This window comes from Anastrepha obliqua, chromosome 4 (genome assembly GCF_027943255.1).
Source record: "Anastrepha obliqua isolate idAnaObli1 chromosome 4, idAnaObli1_1.0, whole genome shotgun sequence".
Taxonomy (NCBI): Eukaryota; Metazoa; Arthropoda; class Insecta; order Diptera; family Tephritidae; genus Anastrepha; species Anastrepha obliqua.
This window is the reverse complement of record NC_072895.1, coordinates 102,520,121-102,544,640: the sequence shown is the minus strand read 5'-3', so window position 1 is coordinate 102,544,640 and position 24,520 is coordinate 102,520,121. Positions and strand designations below refer to the sequence as shown.

The window sequence follows — 24,520 nt, the reverse complement described above, 5'->3', positions numbered from 1 at the left end:
CGAGACGTTGTCGTTCATTTCGTTCCGATTCGCACTGATTTCGGCGTACAAGCGTGTAGTTTAATCAAAGCGAGTAGTAGTAGCCTATTTGTAGTTTCTATATAGGCATTTGCATTGAGACCGATTGAAGTGATCGTTTCGCGTGTAACCTGATCGTTTAGCGCGTATTCTGTTCATATGCATTACAAAGTGTTAAATCGTACTACTCAGTGTGTGAAGATGCTAGTAGTGGCGCTAGCAGTGGTTGCAAAGCTTTGAAAAGGCTTCCCCACTTTCCGCGTAATCGTGTGCCAGACGCTGCACTTCCTTGTCTACGATCGTTGATCGTTTCATTGATGCACAGATTGTGTATCGACGCCGTCCCTCTACTCAAGTGATCTCTTACAATACACTCAGTCAACCAACGACCTACTAGAGGCGCGCGGAAGTGCGCAGACGCACAAGTTTTTTGGGAAAAATAATAAAGAAAAGTTTTTTGAAAGTTTTTGCTGCAACCAGAATTTGTGCCTGAGTGTGGTAAAGGTGTACATTAGACGACGACAACTATATTTCAACATTTTTTGAGTGGTTTTTGCTGTGATATTGTTGAGAAAAACCAAAAATGGTAGCAGGTAAATATTCAATGAATTATTTTGTAAATATTAAAAATGTAGACATAAAATACATATACAAAAGTGTACATATAATTTGTTTTGTAATAAATACATATTTTCATATTAGGAATTTTCGGTCAGTCAATGTTACAGGAAAGTAATAGGAAAAGCATTTTTATTGTGGATGGAAAATAACTGTTTTTTGTTAAATTAAAAATTAAAAAAAAAAAAAATCAAAGCAACTATCAAAAACACAAAAAAAAAACATATAAATTCATGTATACAATTTTTTAATAAATAATTATTATTTATATTTTCAAAACCTTGCGAAAAATCAGAAAATTTTTTTTGGAATTACAATTACCAAAAACAAAAAAAAAACTTTCGATACTGTGAGTGTCGCTGAAAATCGCACGGTTTTTTTATTAATTGATTTTTATGCATACATATGTATAAATTTATGTATACAATTTTTTAATACATTAATATTTATTATAATTATATTTCCAAAGCCTTACGAAAAATCAGAAAAACATTATTTGGAATTACAATTACCAAAAACAAAAAAAAAAAAAACTATTGATACAGTGAGTGTCGCTGAAAATCGCACAGCTTTTTTTTATTAATTAATTTTTATGCATACATATAAATTTATGTATACAATTTTTTAATAAATAAATATTTATTATAATTATGTTGGAATTTTTTGTCGTGTGCACTTAATTTAATAAAATAATACTATGATAAATAATACTATGAAAACGATAAATTAAAAAAAAAATTTAAGTAGGTTTTTTAGTATGCAGTATGCGTGTATGCGGTTTTTAGCAGATCAAATTTTATCAATTCCATTAGTCAATAATTTTGCGGCAGTTCATTCAAGAAAAAACTCGATACTACACAAAATTTTTTTGTTTTTATTCATTTATTATCAGATATGGTTCATATTTTAACAAAAGCAGCCGCCGTAGCCGAATGGGTTGGTGCGTGACTACCATTCGCAATTCACAGAGAGAACGTCGGTTCGAATCTCGGTGAAACACCAAAATTAAGAAAAACATTTTTCCAATAGCGGTCGCCCCTCGGCAGGCAATGGCAAACCTCCGAGTGTATTTCTGCCATGAAAAAGCTTCTCATTAAAATATCTGCCGTTCGAAGTCGGCTTAAAACTGTAGGTTCCTCCATTTGTGGAACAACATCAAGACGCACACCACAAATAGGAGGAGGAGCTCGGCCAAACACCCAAAAAGGGTGTACGCGCCAATTATATATATATATAGTATAAACCAAAAAATAAATGTAAATTAATAAAAAAAAAAGATTTTTTGCGCGTACGAAATTTTATCAGTCCTATCAATCAATAATCCATTGGTGGGGCAACATCAAGACGCACTCCAGGAAAAGCTCGTCCGTACAGAAAATTCTAAAGCAGAACAAAAAATAAAAATAAACGTAAAAAAATATATATTTAATTAGAAACGAGCATTTCTATATGTACAGTGAGGGCTACTTAAAATCGTACAGCTTCTTTTTTTTTGATTCATAAATTTTGAATTTTTTAAAATTCTATAGCAAAACAAAAAATAAAAATAAAAAAAAAAATATATTTAATTACGAACGAGCATTTCTATATGTACAGTGAGGGCTACTTAAAATCGTACAGCTGTAATTTTTTTAAATTCATAAATTTTGTATTTTTTAAAATTCTATAGTAAAACAAAAAATAAAAATAAAATAAAAAAATTATATTTAATTACAAACGAGCATTTCTACTTAAAATCGTACAGCTGTTATTTTTTTTAATTCATATAAAAATATACATCATAGTTTAATTCTTCTTCTTCCTCGCTATGATCCCTTAGTTGGGGTCGGCCCCCGCGTATACAATCTCCAAATTAAACGGTCCTGGCTTGTCCATGCGTTGACTTTATTCGGCTGCATATCATTTTAAATGCTGCTTAGCTAGGATTTAAAGGATTTGCCACGTCCCATTGATGGAAGCGGCTGAGTTACCCATTTCTTTGTTGCGTGCTGATCTGGTCTTCTTTGATATGAGATCAGTGCAAGCGATTTTCCCTTAATTTCTCAATTATTGGAACCACATGGCAGCTACCTCTGAAGTATTTATTGCTTATTTTGTCCAGTTTTGCTACGCCCGAAGCCCAACGCAGCATTCTCATCTGCGCCACATGGATCCTTTGCTCCTGCTTAGCGCACAACAGCCAGCATTTAGAGGCATATGTCATTGCGGATCGGACCATAGTTCTATAAATTTTGCCTTTTAGTTTCATCGGCATTTTTTTGTCCCACAGAACTCTTGATATTGCGCGCCAACTCTGCCATCTGGCTTGAAGGCGGTTCGTCACTTCACGGTCTAGTGTGCATTCGTTGCTTGCAATGGATCTAAGATATTTGAAGCTCTAAGCTATGGCTACCTCTTCGGTACCAAACTGAAATTTTGAAATTTGGTCACCATCATTAAATGCAAAGGTGACGTGCTACGATTTCTTGCTGCTTATGCGTAAAGCCAAGACTTCAGTCCACTCTGACAATTTATTTTGTAAAGCAGCCGCATCCTCAGAAAGCAGCGCGACATAATCGGCGTACAGCAACGTTGAAATGGCTCCTATTGAGAGTTTAGCAGGTATGAGGTTGTTCGGTGTGTATTTACGTCATATTTTTATAAATGTCGCAGCAGTCTGGCGTAACATTTAGGGAAAAGTTCGACAGAAAGGTGATAGTCAGAATTCTTCTTCGAGAAATTTCGGCCAACGGGTCCCCTTGGCTCCAAAATTTCCACTGCACTTAAAGCTTAGGTGCAATCACAACCTGCACCAGAATATGATAAGTCTCATTAATGGTTCAAAGGGCGCATTTTTAGTTATCTAACGGGTGCTATGGTACCCTTCAACATCTGGCTACAAAGCACACGATAATGCAATGCTGGATATCTGACCACTGAGGGAAAAGTGTAACCGTGGAGCAGCTAAGAGAAATAGCGGCATACGTTTTTATGGCATCCGAAGGATTCTGTGGCCCTAATTAGTCAACCTCCAGTTTTACAATTACGCAGTGGGCAAACTCCTAGATTTCTCAATTTCAAAGAAAGAATTTTCTGTACTATTGAACTCTGTCTTTTAGTTTAGTTAGATGTAAGTTTGTAATTTAATTATTTATATATTTCCATTTTCTTTAGTTTTAGTAGTCAGTTTGAAAACGTGCTTTCTTGACTTCTTGAAACAAATAAATAAAAAGGCGGCCCCAAACAGGTAAAACTTTTTCGTTATCTGTTCGGTTGACTGCTCTCTGGTTGCCTACACTGTCAGAAATGAAGAAAGCTTTGAAAAGGCTTCCCCACTTTCCGCGTAATCGTGTGCCAGACGCTGCACTTCCTTGTCTACGATCGTTGATCGTTTCATTGATGCACAGATTGTGTATCGACGCCGTCCCTCTACTCAAGTGATCTCTTACAATACACTCAGTCAACCAACGACCTACTAGAGGCGCGCGGAAGTGCGCAGACGCACAAGTTTTTTGGGAAAAATAATAAAGAAAAGTTTTTTGAAAGTTTTTGCTGCAACCAGAATTTGTGCCTGAGTGTGGTAAAGGTGTACATTAGACGACGACAACTATATTTCAACATTTTTTGAGTGGTTTTTGCTGTGATATTGTTGAGAAAAACCAAAAATGGTAGCAGGTAAATATTCAATGAATTATTTTGTAAATATTAAAAATGTAGACATAAAATACATATACAAAAGTGTACATATAATTTGTTTTGTAATAAATACATATTTTCATATTAGGAATTTTCGGTCAGTCAATGTTACAGGAAAGTAATAGGAAAAGCATTTTTATTGTGGATGGAAAATAACTGTTTTTTGTTAAATTAAAAATTAAAAAAAAAAAAAATCAAAGCAACTATCAAAAACACAAAAAAAAAAACATATAAATTCATGTATACAATTTTTTAATAAATAATTATTATTTATATTTTCAAAACCTTGCGAAAAATCAGAAAATTTTTTTTGGAATTACAATTACCAAAAACAAAAAAAAAACTTTCGATACTGTGAGTGTCGCTGAAAATCGCACGGTTTTTTTATTAATTGATTTTTATGCATACATATGTATAAATTTATGTATACAATTTTTTAATACATTAATATTTATTATAATTATATTTCCAAAGCCTTACGAAAAATCAGAAAAACATTATTTGGAATTACAATTACCAAAAACAAAAAAAAAAAAAACTATTGATACAGTGAGTGTCGCTGAAAATCGCACAGCTTTTTTTTATTAATTAATTTTTATGCATACATATAAATTTATGTATACAATTTTTTAATAAATAAATATTTATTATAATTATGTTGGAATTTTTTGTCGTGTGCACTTAATTTAATAAAATAATACTATGATAAATAATACTATGAAAACGATAAATTAAAAAAAAAATTTAAGTAGGTTTTTTAGTATGCAGTATGCGTGTATGCGGTTTTTAGCAGATCAAATTTTATCAATTCCATTAGTCAATAATTTTGCGGCAGTTCATTCAAGAAAAAACTCGATACTACACAAAATTTTTTTGTTTTTATTCATTTATTATCAGATATGGTTCATATTTTAACAAAAGCAGCCGCCGTAGCCGAATGGGTTGGTGCGTGACTACCATTCGCAATTCACAGAGAGAACGTCGGTTCGAATCTCGGTGAAACACCAAAATTAAGAAAAACATTTTTCCAATAGCGGTCGCCCCTCGGCAGGCAATGGCAAACCTCCGAGTGTATTTCTGCCATGAAAAAGCTTCTCATTAAAATATCTGCCGTTCGAAGTCGGCTTAAAACTGTAGGTTCCTCCATTTGTGGAACAACATCAAGACGCACACCACAAATAGGAGGAGGAGCTCGGCCAAACACCCAAAAAGGGTGTACGCGCCAATTATATATATATATAGTATAAACCAAAAAATAAATGTAAATTAATAAAAAAAAAAGATTTTTTGCGCGTACGAAATTTTATCAGTCCTATCAATCAATAATCCATTGGTGGGGCAACATCAAGACGCACTCCAGGAAAAGCTCGTCCGTACAGAAAATTCTAAAGCAGAACAAAAAATAAAAATAAACGTAAAAAAATATATATTTAATTAGAAACGAGCATTTCTATATGTACAGTGAGGGCTACTTAAAATCGTACAGCTTCTTTTTTTTTGATTCATAAATTTTGAATTTTTTAAAATTCTATAGCAAAACAAAAAATAAAAATAAAAAAAAAAATATATTTAATTACGAACGAGCATTTCTATATGTACAGTGAGGGCTACTTAAAATCGTACAGCTGTAATTTTTTTAAATTCATAAATTTTGTATTTTTTAAAATTCTATAGTAAAACAAAAAATAAAAATAAAATAAAAAAATTATATTTAATTACAAACGAGCATTTCTACTTAAAATCGTACAGCTGTTATTTTTTTTAATTCATATAAAAATATACATCATAGTTTAATTCTTCTTCTTCCTCGCTATGATCCCTTAGTTGGGGTCGGCCCCCGCGTATACAATCTCCAAATTAAACGGTCCTGGCTTGTCCATGCGTTGACTTTATTCGGCTGCATATCATTTTAAATGCTGCTTAGCTAGGATTTAAAGGATTTGCCACGTCCCATTGATGGAAGCGGCTGAGTTACCCATTTCTTTGTTGCGTGCTGATCTGGTCTTCTTTGATATGAGATCAGTGCAAGCGATTTTCCCTTAATTTCTCAATTATTGGAACCACATGGCAGCTACCTCTGAAGTATTTATTGCTTATTTTGTCCAGTTTTGCTACGCCCGAAGCCCAACGCAGCATTCTCATCTGCGCCACATGGATCCTTTGCTCCTGCTTAGCGCACAACAGCCAGCATTTAGAGGCATATGTCATTGCGGATCGGACCATAGTTCTATAAATTTTGCCTTTTAGTTTCATCGGCATTTTTTTGTCCCACAGAACTCTTGATATTGCGCGCCAACTCTGCCATCTGGCTTGAAGGCGGTTCGTCACTTCACGGTCTAGTGTGCATTCGTTGCTTGCAATGGATCTAAGATATTTGAAGCTCTAAGCTATGGCTACCTCTTCGGTACCAAACTGAAATTTTGAAATTTGGTCACCATCATTAAATGCAAAGGTCACGTGCTACGATTTCTTGCTGCTTATGCGTAAAGCCAAGACTTCAGTCCACTCTGACAATTTATTTTGTAAAGCAGCCGCATCCTCAGAAAGCAGCGCGACATAATCGGCGTACAGCAACGTTGAAATGGCTCCTATTGAGAGTTTAGCAGGTATGAGGTTGTTCGGTGTGTATTTACGTCATATTTTTATAAATGTCACAGCAGTCTGGCGTAACATTTAGGGAAAAGTTCGACAGAAAGGTGATAGTCAGAATTCTTCTTCGAGAAATTTCGGCCAACGGGTCCCCTTGGCTCCAAAATTTCCACTGCACTTAAAGCTTAGGTGCAATCACAACCTGCACCAGAATATGATAAGTCTCATTAATGGTTCAAAGGGCGCATTTTTAGTTATCTAACGGGTGCTATGGTACCCTTCAACATCTGGCTACAAAGCACACGATAATGCAATGCTGGATATCTGACCACTGAGGGAAAAGTGTAACCGTGGAGCAGCTAAGAGAAATAGCGGCATACGTTTTTATGGCATCCGAAGGATTCTGTGGCCCTAATTAGTCAACCTCCAGTTTTACAATTACGCAGTGGGCAAACTCCTAGATTTCTCAATTTCAAAGAAAGAATTTTCTGTACTATTGAACTCTGTCTTTTAGTTTAGTTAGATGTAAGTTTGTAATTTAATTATTTATATATTTCCATTTTCTTTAGTTTTAGTAGTCAGTTTGAAAACGTGCTTTCTTGACTTCTTGAAACAAATAAATAAAAAGGCGGCCCCAAACAGGTAAAACTTTTTCGTTATCTGTTCGGTTGACTGCTCTCTGGTTGCCTACACTGTCAGAAATGACGACCTTTTCACTTGCATCGATTAGGTCTGCCAACTGCGTCAGACTGCCGGCTTTGTTTTGAGTATCAAACACATTTCGTGTAAATATGCAGCCTTAGCGAAAAAGCGATTGGAAATTTTCAACTCCTGTGTGGTTGTCCACCAACGACTTTTTGCAATTCGTTAGAGAGACTGAAGACCTTTTTAATAGTTAGATAATGTCAGTTTAGATTTCTAGCTCCCCTTTATTCTACCATCTACTCCACATTTTTGGCAAAGACAACGAGATCTCCTTAAAAAACATAAAGACGCCGCTAGGCCTAAAGTTGTCACAGTAAAATGCCTCATTATTATTATTATTATGATTATTATATTTTTAATATTAATAAAATATGCAATGAAACACACTTTGCAAATGAAATGATATGCTTCTCTTGAAAAGCCTATAAGGCATTTTTCTTCAACTGTCGCTTTGTGCAGTTCACGCGAAACGCAAAGCTTGCCTGATAAAATTTATATATTATATAAACATTTCAGGAAAATTTTTTTTCTTTGTATTTAAATACCCGCTACTGAGACTAGTTAATAATTTTCCTGAAAAATCGAAACAAGTTTCTGCTATTTCAAGCAAAGTGCGTGCAAAAAAACAAAAAAAGCTGAATTCCACTATTTAAAATAAAAACATATCTATGAAGCCCCCGAAATTACGAAAAACTAAATACAAAACGTTAGTGGCACTGCGCAAATTCAGAGCAAATGCGTATAGACTTATTCCGAGAATCAGCTGTTGACCGGTTAGCGGGCCGATCGTGTGCACATTTGGCCAAGGCAATGACTTACTAAACTAGTATGTAGATTCATTCATACTTATTACAAGCTACTAAATATATGTATATTAGGGTGGTCCAAAAAAAATTTGTATGCTGCCGCCCCCCAAAATAGTAAAGAATGAAAAATAAAAAGACCCGTATTTTTTTTTTTTTTAATCAGACCATATTTAATGGTGCCGCCAGGGCTTTGAAATATCCCATGTATTTTGCATGGGAAAAAATACTTTTTCGTAGATTTCATGTAAAAACCTGGAAAATGAATATATTTCAACCGGATAACTCAGTTTCTCTTCATAATTGGTCAGGGAATAACAACCAATTATGAAATAATTAATTTTTTTTGTATTAACTATTTTCATAAAAGTAATATAAAATATTGTTTTTCGATTTTTTCTTAGATTTTCGTTTTATGGGGGCTTTTTGGGGTTCTATAAAAAATAGTTAATACAAAAAAATTAATTATTTCATAATTGGTTGTTATTCCCTGACCAATTATGAAGAGAAACTGAGGTATCCGGTTAAAATATATTCATTTTCCAGGTTTTTACATGAAATCTACGAAAAAGTATTTTTTTCCCATGCAAAATACATGGGATATTTCAAAGCCCCGGCGGCACCATTAAATATGGTCTGATTAAAAAAAAAAAAATACGGGTCTTTTTATTTTTCATTCTTTACCATTATGGGGGGTGGCAGCATAAAAATTTTAATATAAATTTTTTCCCATGCATTTTTGGACCACCCTAATGTATATGTGACATCAGAAAATATACATACGTACATATATATATATGTATATATGGATGTGTGTACTTATATTTATATGCACGTGCATCGAGAAAATTTCACTAAATATGAAATAATAATAATTTATTGGGAAGCAACGATATGTGAATATATATACATACGTACATACATACATACGTTTGAACGCACTTGTACTATAATTAAGTAAATAAATATCAGTATGTTTACTTGCGCTTATTTAAATTAAATATTATAATTCAATTAGCTTGGAATGGTGTAATTGTATATATTTTTAATTAATTTTATGTTTATGTAAAAATATGTTTGTTTGGTTTTGCATTTTGTTGGAGTAAGCGAAAAATTTTGCAAAAAAAATGTGTGATTTTATAAGTGATTTTCATCGCCTACCAGCTGGGAACCCCTTCCAAGTGCCGATAATTATCGGCAGGTGTTATAAATATAAATTAGATTTGATTTTTATTATCTTTGCGATTTGTTTGAATACTATTACGGGAGTGAAACGGAAGTAATCGACAGTGAAATGGAAATTAATCGGCTAAACGCTAAAAAGTACAATTCAATCCAGTACCCGATACACTCTGGCAGTCGAAATCGAGCATTTTGTTGCCACATCCTCGTTGCCAACTTGTTTACCAGTTATTTGCAGCATGTCTATGTCCAGTCAGTACGGTTCAGGAAACTTATCAGGTGGTTGACATCTAAGCCAGATAGTGGTTCGAGACTCTTGAACAACGGTTTGCCCAGAGTTAACATTCTGCCCTTCCATGGGGCAGCGCATTTACTGAGAAAGTGTTTCCTTTTTCTCCAGTTGTTCGCAACTGTGAGAGTATGTGTTGTGAGATATGCCATTTTGGCTGCTTGTTCTCCCACAGACCAAAAGCCGCTTTGACTGCCGTTAGTCTCCAGGGGTCCCGTCGTTTTATGTTTATCAATGTCGACGATTGCTTGAGGTTGTAGGTGGGCCATAACGTTCTGCTAATTTCGCATTTTGCCTGGTCTCTCCATCTATGATACAATCCGCGATTCGGAGGTATTTTAGGAAAATTGTATTCTTGACGACACCGAATGGTGTGAATACCAATTCTGCAAGAGCGTTATTCATGGCAGATCCCCTCTTGCCAGTTCATCTGTTTTTTCGTTACTTTTAATGCTCCGATGCCCCGGGACCCAGATTAAGGTAACTTTATGGTTTTCACTCAAGGCGGTAAGGCTATTCCTGCTTTCTTCCACCAGTTTAGAGGTTGTTGTCGCCGCATCCAGTTTGGCTATCCAAAAGAATAGCGATATTGCTCTCAAAAGAGGGATTTGCGATTAGTAGCCTATAAGCGTCCCCAATTGACAGTACTTCCGCCTGAAAGACACTGCAAGCATTAGAGAGACGCACATATTTTTCAATTTTAAGTCTATGAGAATATATATCAGCTCCAACACCACAATATATTTTACTGCCATCTGTATAAACTGCAGTGTCGAAGTTGTTTAGTGAGAATCTCGTCTTCCACTCCTTCCGAGATGGAAAGAGAGTGGCAAAATTCCTATTGAATGTTAGCGTCGGGACGATGTAGTCAGTCCTCTTCGAGGTATACTGGGTTTGTCGCAGTAATAGTTTAGCATGGCCATGAGTTTTTTCCTTCCAGCGACCGGCTTCATTTAACCTAAATTCACTCATGGTTGCAATTTTCTTGATATGTAGATCTACCGGAATAACATGTGTCAGTGCGTTCAGAGCCTGCCTAGGAAATGGTCTGATTGCACCGACTGCTACTGCACAGGCTGGTCTTTGTATTCTGCCAAGTAATTTGATGTTGTATTCTCTCTCTAGAGCTTTATACCAAACCATCGAGCCATACGATAAAATTGGTCGTATAATCGTTTTATAGAACCATAATGTATACTTGGGTTGAAGACTCCATCTTCTTCCTAGCATACATTCATAGGAATATAAAGCGATTTCTGCTTTCCTTACTCCTTCGACGTTTAATTTCCAGCTAAGTTTGGAGTCCAGAACAACCCCAGAATTGCGGTGCTTGAAACTTGCTATGCAAAAAAATTAATGGAAAAGACTAGCTTAAAATCTAAATATCGGGTGTTTTTTAAGAGTTTTAGAACTTAATCTGGTAGATAGTTGCATGACATTTATTTTTTGTAAATGTTATCCGGCATATATCCGCCGCGGCTACAAGTTACATGGTCCATTCGATTAGTCCAATTGTTCATTCATTTTTTCAATAAATTTTAATAATAAATCTAAATGAGTCGGAGGACAAATGTAGTCGGAGGTCAAAGGCCAACAAGTTGAGAACTTCGCGAACAGATTTATTTTTGTGAAAGTAATTTTTGCGGCCGCCGTAGCCGAATGGGTTGGTGCGTGACTACCATTCGGAATTCACAGAGAAAACGTAGGTTCGAATCTCGGTGAGACACTAAAATTAAGAAAAACATTTTTCTAATATAATAGCGGTCGCCCCTCGGCAGGCAATGGCAAACCGCCGAGTGCATTTCTGCCATGAAAAAGCTCCTCATAAAAATATCTGCCGTTCGGAGTCGGCTTGAAACTGTAGGTCCCTCCATTTGTGGAGCAACATCAAAACGCACACCACAAATAGGAGGAGAAGCTCGGTCAAATATCCAAAAAGGATGTACGCGCCAATTATATATATATATATAATTTTTCGGTTCCTGTTCACTTGCCAAACCTTACTGAACAACAGAAATGTGAATACAGTTTACCATTCTAAGCTGTCAAACCATATTTATCGATATCGATAGTTCCCATGCAGCTAAAAAAACATTCGATATATATATTCTGTCAAAAAAGTGCCGGGAATTGTTCAATAAAACGCAAAATAATTGTTTAATCATCAAAATTTATTTTGTCGCCATCAAAATAGGCTCCATTCAAAGCAATACACATATGCCAACGATTAGTTCCAGTCATCAAAGCACCTCTTAAACGAGTTTAAAGAGATCTTCTTCAGCTCCTTCAGCGAATTCTCCTTAGTGGCTTCTATCGACTCAAAGCGGCGTTCGAGAGTGGCAATTTAAGTTTTGGGAAAAGGAAAAAAGTCACAGGGAATCCGGTGGTTGTTCGATGATTTTTGTCAGGTTTTTGGTAAAAAAAAGTGTTGACAATATGAGTCTTGTGAGACGGTGGGTTGTCATGGTGCAAGATCCGTGAGTTTTCTTTCAACAAATCGGGCCGTTTCCTACGCACATTCACTCTCAACCGTTACATAACTTCCAAACAATATTCTTTATTCACAATACCAGGATAATCAAAGAAAACGAGTAGCATGACGTTCACTTTTGACCGACTTTGCCGTGGTTTGTTGGGTTTCGGCTCATGTAGATAGCGTAAATCAGCCGCCTGTTGACTGGTTTGTATATCGAACTCATACTCCCACATCCATCACCTGTTATGATGCGCTGGATAAACGTTGGGTCCGAATTCACTTGCTCAAGCATGTCTTAGGCCACCTTCTTCCGATAAATTTTTTGAAAGAAATTCAACTCTTTTGGAATGAGTCACGTCCACGCGTCCCATAAAATATTGCGAATTGGTTCGTGAGACACGCTAAGATCACAAGCTACCTCCCTCAAACTTAAATGATGGTTTTTCAGCACCATTTGCTTGACTTTTTCATCCGTTGAAGACGTTATTGGGCGACCAGATCGGAGCAGATCTTCCACGACTTCTCGTCCCTCTGCAAAAGCCTTATACCATTCCTAGACCCGTGTTTTTGATAAAAAAAAAACACTCGCCATAGGCTTTCTGCAACATTTTCAACGATTCGGTATACGAAATCCTGTTCAAAACACAAAATTGAAGACAAATTCTTTGTTCGATATTTTAATACATAGGGAAAATCGCAGAGCACACCTGCGGTTGACTATTATAATTAAATGCTAAAAACAAGCTAACTGACCGATCGCGCTCAAACTCTGTGACACTATAGAGGACAGTTGTACCAACATTCCAGAAAAACAGAAAAAAAAAATTTTGACATATGTATGTGTAACACGCGCTTTTTAAATGAACAATTCCCAATATTTTTTGACTCAATTTAAATTTATTTACACTTTATGCCGAAATTTTACAACAAATATCATGTAGTAATTTTGAAAGAGTGAGAGCTGTAGAAGTCGGCCAAAATGGCGCAAGCGGCTATCGCGGCAATTAAGAAGAAGGGAGCTGTAGAATATTAAACCATCTGCCGTTTTCTCACTACCACAGTATCCTATATTGAAATTTTCGTAATTTGGTCTCCGGTTGTACTAAATTATTTGAAAGAATTCGTATAAAATTCCATTTACCATTAATATTGTCGTTAAGAGTCTATAATAAAATTTAATGGCGCATATTTTTGTGGAACATTTCAACTCAATATTTCTTACCTTTGTGAGCAATTTTGAACCCGATTTTTAAAAATATGTAAAATATAGAATTTATGCGGTCGATGGTGGATTAAAATGTTTCAAAAAAATATTCTGCGAAAAATTTCAGTAGGAGAAAACGTAAGCAGTATGCGACAACGGGCACAATTACACAATTCACATATTTGTTTCTAACGCTATTAAGCCTAAAGCACTTACTGCGGGTATCTTATCTTAATTGCTATATTGCATTCTTGCTGCTGCTCAATGTTATGGCGTGCAAAGAGGGAAGCCGTAAGCTTCCTTTAGCACTTCCTTACTGCTTTATTCGACTACATCGATGCTCAGGAAAATCATTTGTATATTTTATTATATCAAATCAACTCGAGTAAAGGGTGATTTTTTAAGAGCTATAGGAAAGTTTTTCCAAAAACACATGTAAAATTCAGAAAAATTCATGAAATTTTTATTTAAATCGATAGTACAGTCCATATAATTTAATGTTTGAAGATTATTTCATGCAAATGTTGCCCGCGACTGCGCTTGAAATGGTCCATCCGCTTAGTCCAATTTTGGCATACTCGTGCCAATGTTTCGGCCGATATCTCACATATAAATGCTTTAATGTTATCTCCCAATGCGTTCATTGAAGCAGGCTTGTCGGAATAGACATGAGCTTTAACATAGCCCCACAGAAAATAATCTAAAGGCGTTATATCGCACGAACTGGGTGGCCAATTGACAGGTCCCGAACGTGAAATACAATGTTCACCGAACTCGCCTCTCAACAAGTCCATTGTTACGCGTGCTGTGTGGCATGTGGCACCGTCTTGCTGAAGCCACATGTCATGCAAGTCAAGCTCTTGCATTTTGGACAAAAAAAAGTTGGATATCATTTCACGGTAGCGCTCACCATTCACAGTTACGTTACGATTCGCAGCATCTTTGAAGAAGTACGGTCCAATGATACCTCCAGCCCATAAACCGCACCAAACTGTGACCTTTTCTTGATACATTGGTAGCTCTTGCAATTCTTCTGGCCGATCTTCACTCCAAAATCGACAATTCTGCTTATTTACGTACCCATTGATCCAAAAATAAGCTTCGTCGCCGAACACAATTTTTCGACTTTAAACTTTCTTAAGAGAACACGCATTTTTATAATAAAATTCAATGATTTGCAAGCGTTGTTCGTTTGTAAGACGATTCATGGTTAAATTATAGACCAAACTGAAGATGTTTGACAGTGAAACAAAACACGAAGCGTGCGTCAGCTGTTTAAACCAACTGTTTAAAAAGATAATAGCTAAAAAATCACCCTTTATGTACGAATTCATTGAAAATAGAAAATATTTGTTTACAACGGCCAAGGTGCGACAATCGCCCCTAACGATACCCGCTTTACATTGCGTTCATTTTGACTATATCTAAAGTAATCTATGTATATGGAATTTTTATAAATAATAGAATTATAAATAATAATAATCTTTTCTCTGCCTTTCTCCGCCTTTTTGTTTTGCAGTTGAAGCTCGTACAGTCCTGTGGTATCTGGCATTCATCGGTTTCGCCGTGAACTACATGATCCGCATCAATCTCAACATAACCATTGTGGAAATGATTGCCACCAATACGAAGTTAGTACACACACAAACGCCTCCGCCTTTCCCGGCGAATCTTACACAAGATATTTTAGTCAATAGTAGTTATCTACATTCAACTAACAACAGTATTAATGCGAGTTTAAGTAGCAACAGTGTAGCCGTGCAGGCGTCTAATCAGAGTGGAGTGCTGCATGTGGCGAAGAGGAATAGCTATTCGTTGGAGAAGCAGCTACTGAATGCGATAGGGGTGAGTTGAATTGGAATTCGGCTAAGAAGTTATTATAGCATTGAGTGGGTAAACAAAAATGTTGCACCTATAAATATACTAGTAGAATAAAGGTAGTGGAATACTGATGTGGCCCGTCAGCACACAAGAGTATGTATCGGGTGTGTTTTTAAAAACTTGTGAGCTTAAAGCGATGTTACAAAACTGAAATATTGTTGGTATTGATTTTCTTTTTATTATAATCTGGTGGATAATTTCATAGTATTTATTTTTTGAATATTACATAAATAAGAACTGATGATGCCGCCAGCGCGTAAACTGCACATTAAATGGACGAAACGCTCTATGGACTTCGCCAGCAGTTTTATTTTTTTCAACGTCAATTTCCACAATTTGGAAGCATTGTTTTGGCGTTAAACGATTCATGATGGCTTGCAAAACTTTACTGAACAGAAATGTCAATACAGTTTGCTATTCTTAGCTGTCAAACCACAGTTATCGATATCGATAGTTCTCATGCAACTAAAAAAACACCCGATTCATGTGTACATGTTTATGGACTACTAAACTACTGGACCGATTTTAAAAATTCTTTCACCATTCGAAAGCTACATCATCCATGAGTAACATGGATTATATTTTATTTTGGAAATAGGGCTCGAGATATAGGTCAAAACGTGGACCCGGGTAACCTTCGGATGTGTATGTACAATATGGGTATCAAATGGAAGCTGTTGGTGAATGCTTTAGTCCAGAGTATTTTTCATGCCGCTCCATAACTAGGGTCTCGAGATAGAGACCAAAACGTGGACCCGGATAACCTTTGGTTGTGTATGTACAATATGGGTATCAAATGAAAGCTGTTGATAAGTGCTTTAATACGGGGTAATTTTCATACCTATTGATGACTAGGGTCTCGAAATATATGCCAAAACGTGGACCCGCCGTGTCTTTAACCCGAATTAAACCAAACTTCCACACATTGTTAAGGAGGTATTGAAGATGGTTTCCGTATAGTTTGGATACCTATTGGTAGATAGGGTCTCGAGATATAGGTCAAAACGTGGACCCGGGTAACCTTCGGATGTGTATGTACACTATGGGTATCAAATGGAAGCTGTTGGTGAATGCTTTAGTACAGAGTATTTTTCATGCCGCTCCGTGACTGGGGTCTCGAGATATAGGTCAAAACGTGGACCCGGGTAACCTTTGGTTGTGTATGTACAATATGGGTATCAAATGGAAGCTGTTGATAAGTGCTTTAATACGGGGTAATTTTCATACCTATTGATGACTAGGGTCTCGAAATATATGCCAAAACGTGGACTCGCCGTGTCTTTGCACCGAATTAAACCAAACTTACGCACAATGTTAAGTAAGTATTGAAAATGGGTTTCGTAAAGTTTGGTTGTAATTCGGAGCACTGGCAACGGGTACAGCGTTCTTTTGAACCAGCCATAATGTCGCTTACTTTTTTAACGCTTGAGGCGGAACTGAACTGTCAAATTGACAGTGTGAGTTACAATGTGTCAATATTTCTTTCTGATGTGGATGCCATAAGGAAAAAACGTAAGTGCAACATGTAAAAGTTGTTTGTGAATTTTTTTGGAGTGGATTTTGGAACAGTGAATAATTTCTTACGAAATTTGAGAATTTAATGTGAAAACCGAATGAAATTATGTGTTCGTGGAAAAAAAATTTTTTTTCGTTTTTTTTTTTGAAAAATATAAATGGATAATGGTTAAAAAAGCTCCAATGTTTAATAAAACATATAAATTGAAACGAAAAATTCATGGATGATCAGGAAAAAAGACGATTGTTTATTCATATGCGTTGATTTGAAATTTAAAAACAATCTTCTTTTTTCCTGATTTTCAATTTATATTTTATATTTACTCAAAAACAAATAGAAAAACAAAAAATATTGTTTATGCCAAAGCGCTTGAATAAAGAATAAAGAAATAAATAATATGAAAACCATATATTTTCTGTTCTAAACCATATCTATTCTATTTTAGTGTGCCCAGCGAAGGGGGCCGGGTTTGCTAGTATATGAATATGTTTAAGACATACAATTGACGAATTCGATTCTTTGTCCAATTGGGTTCCTACATGGCAGTTATTTAACCCACGCTTATGGCCTAGATCGTCTCTGGATCATCCAGATAATATGTATTGAACTTAAACGGCACCCCATTAAAGAAATTCCAACAGAGTGTTCAAATCGCAGTTTCGAGACCGCCAATGGGAAATGTGAATAAAGCTGATAATAAGATCATCAAAGCTATTGAAAAAATATGAATTGTTTGATGAGCTGCTGAAGCCAAATATCGCCAAATTTCATATCTTCAATTTGAGCACATGAAAAGCTGGTATTCAGGATTTTCAAAATTGAAATGGTATATCTAACAGCATTTCAGAAAAAACCCAAATCGTTAATAAAGTGCTCAAGCACTCAGAAAAACACTTATCTGCTTAAATAAAAAAAAAAAAATTAACCAAGATTGATTAAAATGAGTCTATTAATAACCCATTTGTGTGTCGTTCAAAAATTTGATTCGTTTGACTACACTTGTTTTGATATCTAGACATACCCTTCAAACGTCCTTAGTTCTTACATCGATTTATTTTAATAAAATTTATCTTCAATGACTCTTTTCTAGTATCAAATGCGTGCCTATAATCAATTTTTGATTACTAGTCCACTTAGGCTGTGAATAATTACTTAGTTATCAGCTGAAGAAAATGCACGTTTCATAGATTACTCGATCAAACTATTTAATAAAAGTTTGATTATATACAAAACTGTAAAAATATCAAAAGCAACAAGAATGAAAGGGGTAAACAATTCCAGTCAAGTAACCTCTAAATGGCAACAAAACATAGATTTGGGTATGAGATCAAAAAGAAAGGTGAGTGGCATAAAACTAGTTTGGGTTTAGTTCGGCTACATAAAAACTATGTTCGTTATGGAATGCCTGGATTCCTATATGGAAGATGCCTCTATTCAACTGCCGAATGTGCTCAAAATATAGACTGATGGCAGCACCGCAGTACAGAATGGGCGATGAACGGAACGCGGAAGCAATAATTATGTAGGATGTCAAGAAATGGTATGCTGTGCTTCATTTAGTAGACGTTACAGCTTATCTCTAGTTGGAGAAGACATACCATAATCTACTTTAAAGCCTACAGAAGGACGATGCTAGCATATTTATGAGCGCCTTTCTGCACCGACATTAAAGTTGTGTTTGACGAATGTCTACAGAAGATCTGTTTAGTCCAACAACTGAAACATTTAACCTTCATAAGAATAAGGCTGGCAAAGCAGATAGGCTAATCGACTTCACTGCGAAGTCCAAATAATTATTTATCAAATTAAGGTTTGCCCGAGCTCAGTCGTACCAAGCTGCTGTAGAATATATGGTCCACCATTTTTTCCGTTCGTGGAGATTTTATACTCAAGTGTCCGACTGGCTGCCTGAGTATGAAAAAGAGCTCTAGGTAGTCGGGTATCAAACAGTGTGAGTAGCTCAATAGTCGCTTGAATTTTGTTCATTGCTCATTGCACAAATGTTTGTTTGATTTTCCTTTTGAATAATTTGAGTAGCTAAACCAAAGTTTTCAAAAAATAGTAAATAAATTCAGACGAAAAAAGTATATTTTGAAAAAATTTAATGTCTCTGTCAATTATTTTATAAAATGCATTTCTTTAGCTGTTGAACACTGTAACTTCTGTGTATGTAAAACTTCAAAATAAGCATCGCTAAAATAATTTGATAAAATTCGATATGAAAAACTTGAGAAAATAATGAGTAATGCGCATCGAACAGATTTGCGGGCTCACGTTGCTCATACGCCCGGGCGGTTCGAAGATGTGTGTACTGAAGTGTATGAAGTGTATGAAGTGCCAAGTACTTTGTCGGGATATATTCTCTTTGCCCATTTGAATGCTGATGACACAAATATCTGCAGCCTCTAGTGGATTATAGACCCTTTCCTTGCAATTAACTAAGCTAGCCGCTGTTGAGAGGTTCAACTCTCGATAAAATAGGCCGTGATGTAACCTCCTGTACTAATTTACAAGCCGCGTTTGACTGAGGGCTCGTTCCAAGACAAGGATAATTATACGTCTTTTTAGTGAAAAATACCTTTGACTGACTGGCTAAAACTGGTCTATTCGCTGGATATAAGGATAATGTTGCCATGCGACATTCCAATGGGCTACGCGCCCGAGTGTGTCCCATAGTGTGATATAACTGCTAGAACCTAACTTAACCTAACCTAGTCTGAAAGAAAATTGAGCCAGTTGATCTCTGACGCGATATATTTTCTAGTGTATTTCATTGCTCTTTTATAAAAAATTTGAATGTTTGCAGGAAGGTTGAATGGTACTATATATTACCAGTGCAGCAAGCTTTCCGACACATCTTTGATTAAAAATAGGAACTCGTAATGAACGCTGTATAAACTCTACGGACCTCTGGCCTTTATCTTGCGTCCACTGTAAGAAGCAAAAGTAAACGTTTCGGTTCGCCTTTCTAATTAATAAAATAAAAACAAAAAAAAAAATTTGAGTTAGGTGCTTGGCCGAGCTCCTCCACCTATTTGTGGCGTGGTCCCCCATATATGAAGGGATCTACAGTTTTAAGCCATCTCCGAACGTCAAATGGTTTTTATGAGGAGCTTTTTTGTGGCAGAAGTACATTAGGAGGTTGGCCGTTGCCTGCCAGAAACGACGGCTGTTAGAAAAAACTTCATTTTGCTGGTTCATGTACAGAGATTTGAACCTACGCACTCTTGAATGTTAGTCATGCACCAATCCATTCGACTACGGAAATCTATATTTATTCCGATAGAGAAAATATTAGAAAAATCTACATTTATTCTGATAGCCAAGCGACGATTAAATATCTTGGTGGGGCTATCACTAATTCCATCATTGCTTGCAAATGCATGGCATTTCTTAACGAGATGGCGGAATAATTCCGCATCCATTTGATATGGGATGTCAGGGCATAGTAACATACAAGACAGACGAATAAGCGAGAGAAGGCACTACACTCGTCTCCCTCTGGATATGGAGATTGTAGGTATACCTCTCTTAACCTAAAAACTGCGTGATACTAGTACAAAATGTGTTGCCAACTCGATCTGGATTGATAGTCAGAGATGTAACGCTACAAAAAGAATTTGGCCAAAATGAGTCGTCAGGCGCTCAAAGGCACTACTCAACCGGTCAAGGAAAACATCTCTATGCTAGTTGCTTTGATCACATGCCACTTCCTCTTAGGTGGACATGCTTAAATATTCAATGTACCTCATTTCGACTATTGCAGAAGCTGCAAGAATGAGGAGAAGAAGAGTCTGTCAGACATCTTCTTTGTCACTGCCTTGCGTGGCATGTCAGTAAATTTAGATACTTTGGCTTATCATTCTTAAATGATACCAATGACCTTAGGGATATAAGTGCCAGCCAGATGAATGGTTTTGCACTTAAAACAAAATGGTTTAACTAGGAGTAGCAAGCAAACTGATCGCAATGGATCGGTAATGGTCTAAGTGAGTTGGGTTCAGGGGTTAGGGGTAGTTAGAGGCCCGAAAAAATGACGATGTTCAATAATTTTTTTTTTCTTTTTTAAGAACATATCGTGAATACATCATGTTTCGACTTGACTTCAGCAAAATTTCAAAAAAAAAAAAAAAAAAATAATTATAATAATTGTAAAAGTTATCGCTGTTATCCCGCGGTGATCATCACAAGTCCTTGGCGATTCATCTAAAATCAATCGGACAAGAAAACTTAGTTTTATTAATAGATAATCTTGTGCCTGATCGAAGCTTTTTTCAAAATTAACCCAATGATGGCCTCAGGAAATATTTTTCAGATTTTCGGGAAAAGTCCCGACAATTAATTGTTTAAAAAAATCTAATTTAAAAAAAAAAAAATCCTTCGAATCCTTCGAGTTTTTTATGTTTTTCAAAAGCAGTATACATTTTATTGAAATATGCAAAGCGATTTTTAAGTTACAAAGATCACCAGTTTTAAAAACATAGTTGAGAAAAAAGCATTTAAAGTATTTGTCGGATTCACTTCAAATTATCACACAATAGTTTTAAGACATTATAATTTAAGAAAATGCAGAAAAAAATAAAATTTTTCGCAAATTCTGACTACCCCTAACACCTTAAAGACCGGCTCTTTAGAAGCTTGGCCTGTATCAAAGCAGAGTTTCTAAGGGGTTGGTCCAAATTATTGTTTTAACCCTAAGGAAATGTTTTCTCATTCAACTATTTATTGATGGATTATATTATAGTTTTAAAGGTCTTTTAATTTATTTTTATTTTGAACTTTAAACTTCTTCAGCAAAGGCTTGCACTGATTTTCAATGATGGCCAAATTATTGGGCGCCAGTTAACCAAACGCGATTTTAGTTATCGAGAAAATTAACATTTGCAAATTTGTGCCAACTTGAGTCGCCTTGTTGGCTTTACTCACAAAAGTTCCCAAACTTATAAAATTAAAAATGTCTTAAATCTAACCTCTCTGACAGAGTCGCAGAGCTTCGCCTTCGGGAAGTGCAGGTGCGTTGTCTGCTACATATTTTAATTTGCGCTAGTTTGCTAGCTTTCAGGTGGAGCTGTGCGTTTCTGGATGTTAGGGAAGTTGGTGTGAGCTTTACTATTGGCAACCCTGGCAATGTGGACTTATGTACATTTAAGAAAGATTACGATTCTTTCATAAAAGTGTTTGAGTAGCGTAAATATTTGTCAAAGTCGTCAACATCTTTTGTATGTACCTACGTAAATTTCTACATATTTGTATTTAAAGCAAACAATTTAAGACTCAACACAGCTGTGCTGTTGAAAGCTGCGTTACGAGTATTGATTTGATTGTTCTCCTTAATCGGCATACAGGCGATTGCTAATTGCTAATAAATAGTCTTTTTAAATGGCAATCAGCATTTGCTCCTATTAGCAGCCATTGAACTCACAATTTTGTTTTGAAGCGATTAAATGAAGCAATGTAAGCAACTTATTTGCATATTAGTCGATACTTGCACTGTGAGAATTACATCGAAACCAATGGGCAGAATATAGCAAACTTTCTATTGTATGGAGTTTCTTAGAAATATGGTTGCTTCCGTTAGAGTAAATGCGGCATGATAGAAAGGCCGGCAGCAGCAATTGCATCCTTCTATGGCTTATTTTTCACCCGACATCCTTGAGCTCAGACGTTATTTGGGGAAATGCTGTAGGCGTCAAAAAATAAAAAATAAGGAATTTTAGTGTATTCCAATATTTCAGTGATCGATAATAGTTCCGGCGGAGATATCTAAGAAATCGAAATTGAGTATAAATCGAAAGTGAAATATCAAATTGAAGGGTGAAAATGATGCGTTATGGGTATTTTTTAATGCCAAATCTAAAAGAAATACAATGAAACACTCTCTTTGTTCCACTTTGCTTTACATATACCGATTTTATTTACCAAATCAGTGTAATTGAAATAATTTTTTCAGATAAATGGTAACCCGCTATATTTTTAAATTGCAGTTTTTTTGTATATTTATTTATTTAATTCATTAAGATAACGTTTTCAAACAGGGTTACCACAACTTTTAAAAAAATATTTTCAAAAATAAGCTTTTTGTATACTATTTCGCTTGTACTCTTTCTGAATATGCCAGTTAGTTCATTAATTTAGCTTTTAATTCCTTATTTACATTCTCTTCGCTTTGCGCCAAAATTTTTATTTTTTCGAACTGGTGGCAACACTCTTCCATAATTGTCTAGTTTCCCTTAAATTTTCTTTACTAGATTAATTCAATACTAAATGTTTCAGTTAACTTTTATTAAATTTAATTACTCCATTTTTAAGAGGTGGCAACCACACTCAAAATTCGTTTAAGAACTAAGGTTTTTAAACCTCTTTCATTTGACAATCATGTTATAATATTTCGTTTATCTAATCAATTTAGTGGCTTTCCATTTTTCAGATAGATGCCAACGCTCTTTAAAAATATTTTCGAAAGTAAGATTTATTAAACTTCTTTTGTTTGACTTTCATATTGTTTTATTCCCTTAATATTATTGAACAAATTTAATTTAAATTTTTGAAAAAGGTGGCAACACCCAAAAAATATTTACAAAAAAATACCTTTAGACCCTCTCCATTTGACACCCGCATTGCAATATTTGATCAATCCTCTTATTTATATTTAATTTTTTAAACAAGTGCCAGCTCGTTAGCGCTCTAAAATATATGCACTTTATGATCTATTCTCTTACCTATCAAATATACACACAAAGTTTCATAAACATACATCGTGACAGGAGATTTTTTATATTATCTTCCGAAATTTGTATAAAATGTCAACTTTCATTAAAATTTCAAACGTTTGAGTCAGAATTAAAAAAATCTGAATATATGTATAGTTTTATAGCTCATGCAATTAATATGGATAAGTTCGTGCGGTTTTACAACAGATGGCGTAACTTGATTATTATTCCATCGATCCACATTTCCAAACATTCATTGGAGAGCTACTGTCGTAAGGCACAAACGTCAGTATAAGTTTTTTATTTGAAGCGTAAACAACAATATTTTTACCACACTTGAAAATGTCGAATTTCGTGCCAAATAATGTGTTTTTGCGGGGAATTCTTCTTCATTATTTTAATATGAAGAAAAAAGCAGCCGAAAGTCATCGTATCTTGGTGGAAGTTTATGGTGAGCATGCTCTAGCTGAGCGAACGTGCCAGAAGTGGTTTGCACGCTTTAAAAGTGGTGATTTTGGCTTGGAAGACGAAGAACGCGAGTGTGCGCCGCCAAAGTTCATGGATACCGAATTGGAGGAATTGCTCGATCAAGATCCGGCTCAAACGCAAGAAGAGGTTGCAAAAACTTTGGGAGTTGATCAATCAACCATTTCCAAACGTTTAAAAGCCATGGGAATGATCCGAAATTCAAATTTCGAAAAAAACCGCACGAACTTATTCATATACCTATTAATATAACAAAGTGCAAGCTACAAGTGACTCGGAGTGGTTTTTGGCAATTGTTTAGGCATTTTCTTCCGTATAAAAAAAAATCTGACTAAACAGCTTGAAGTTTTGCTGAAATTTTGCTGAAT

The 24,520-nt window shown here is 35.5% G+C and overlaps 1 protein-coding gene across 1 annotated transcript in view; it reads left to right on the top strand.

The window, feature by feature from the left end:
• Window positions 1–3,935: 3,935 nt before the first annotated feature.
• LOC129245860 (sialin) overlaps window positions 3,936–24,520 on the top strand; it is a 31,335-nt gene continuing 10,750 nt past the window's right edge. The window contains exons 1-2 of the mRNA XM_054884283.1: window positions 3,936–4,290; window positions 15,079–15,404. Of these exons, the coding sequence (XP_054740258.1) occupies window positions 4,281–4,290; window positions 15,079–15,404 (336 nt within the window). The 5' untranslated portion in view covers window positions 3,936–4,280. The remainder of the gene's footprint in view (window positions 4,291–15,078; window positions 15,405–24,520) is intronic.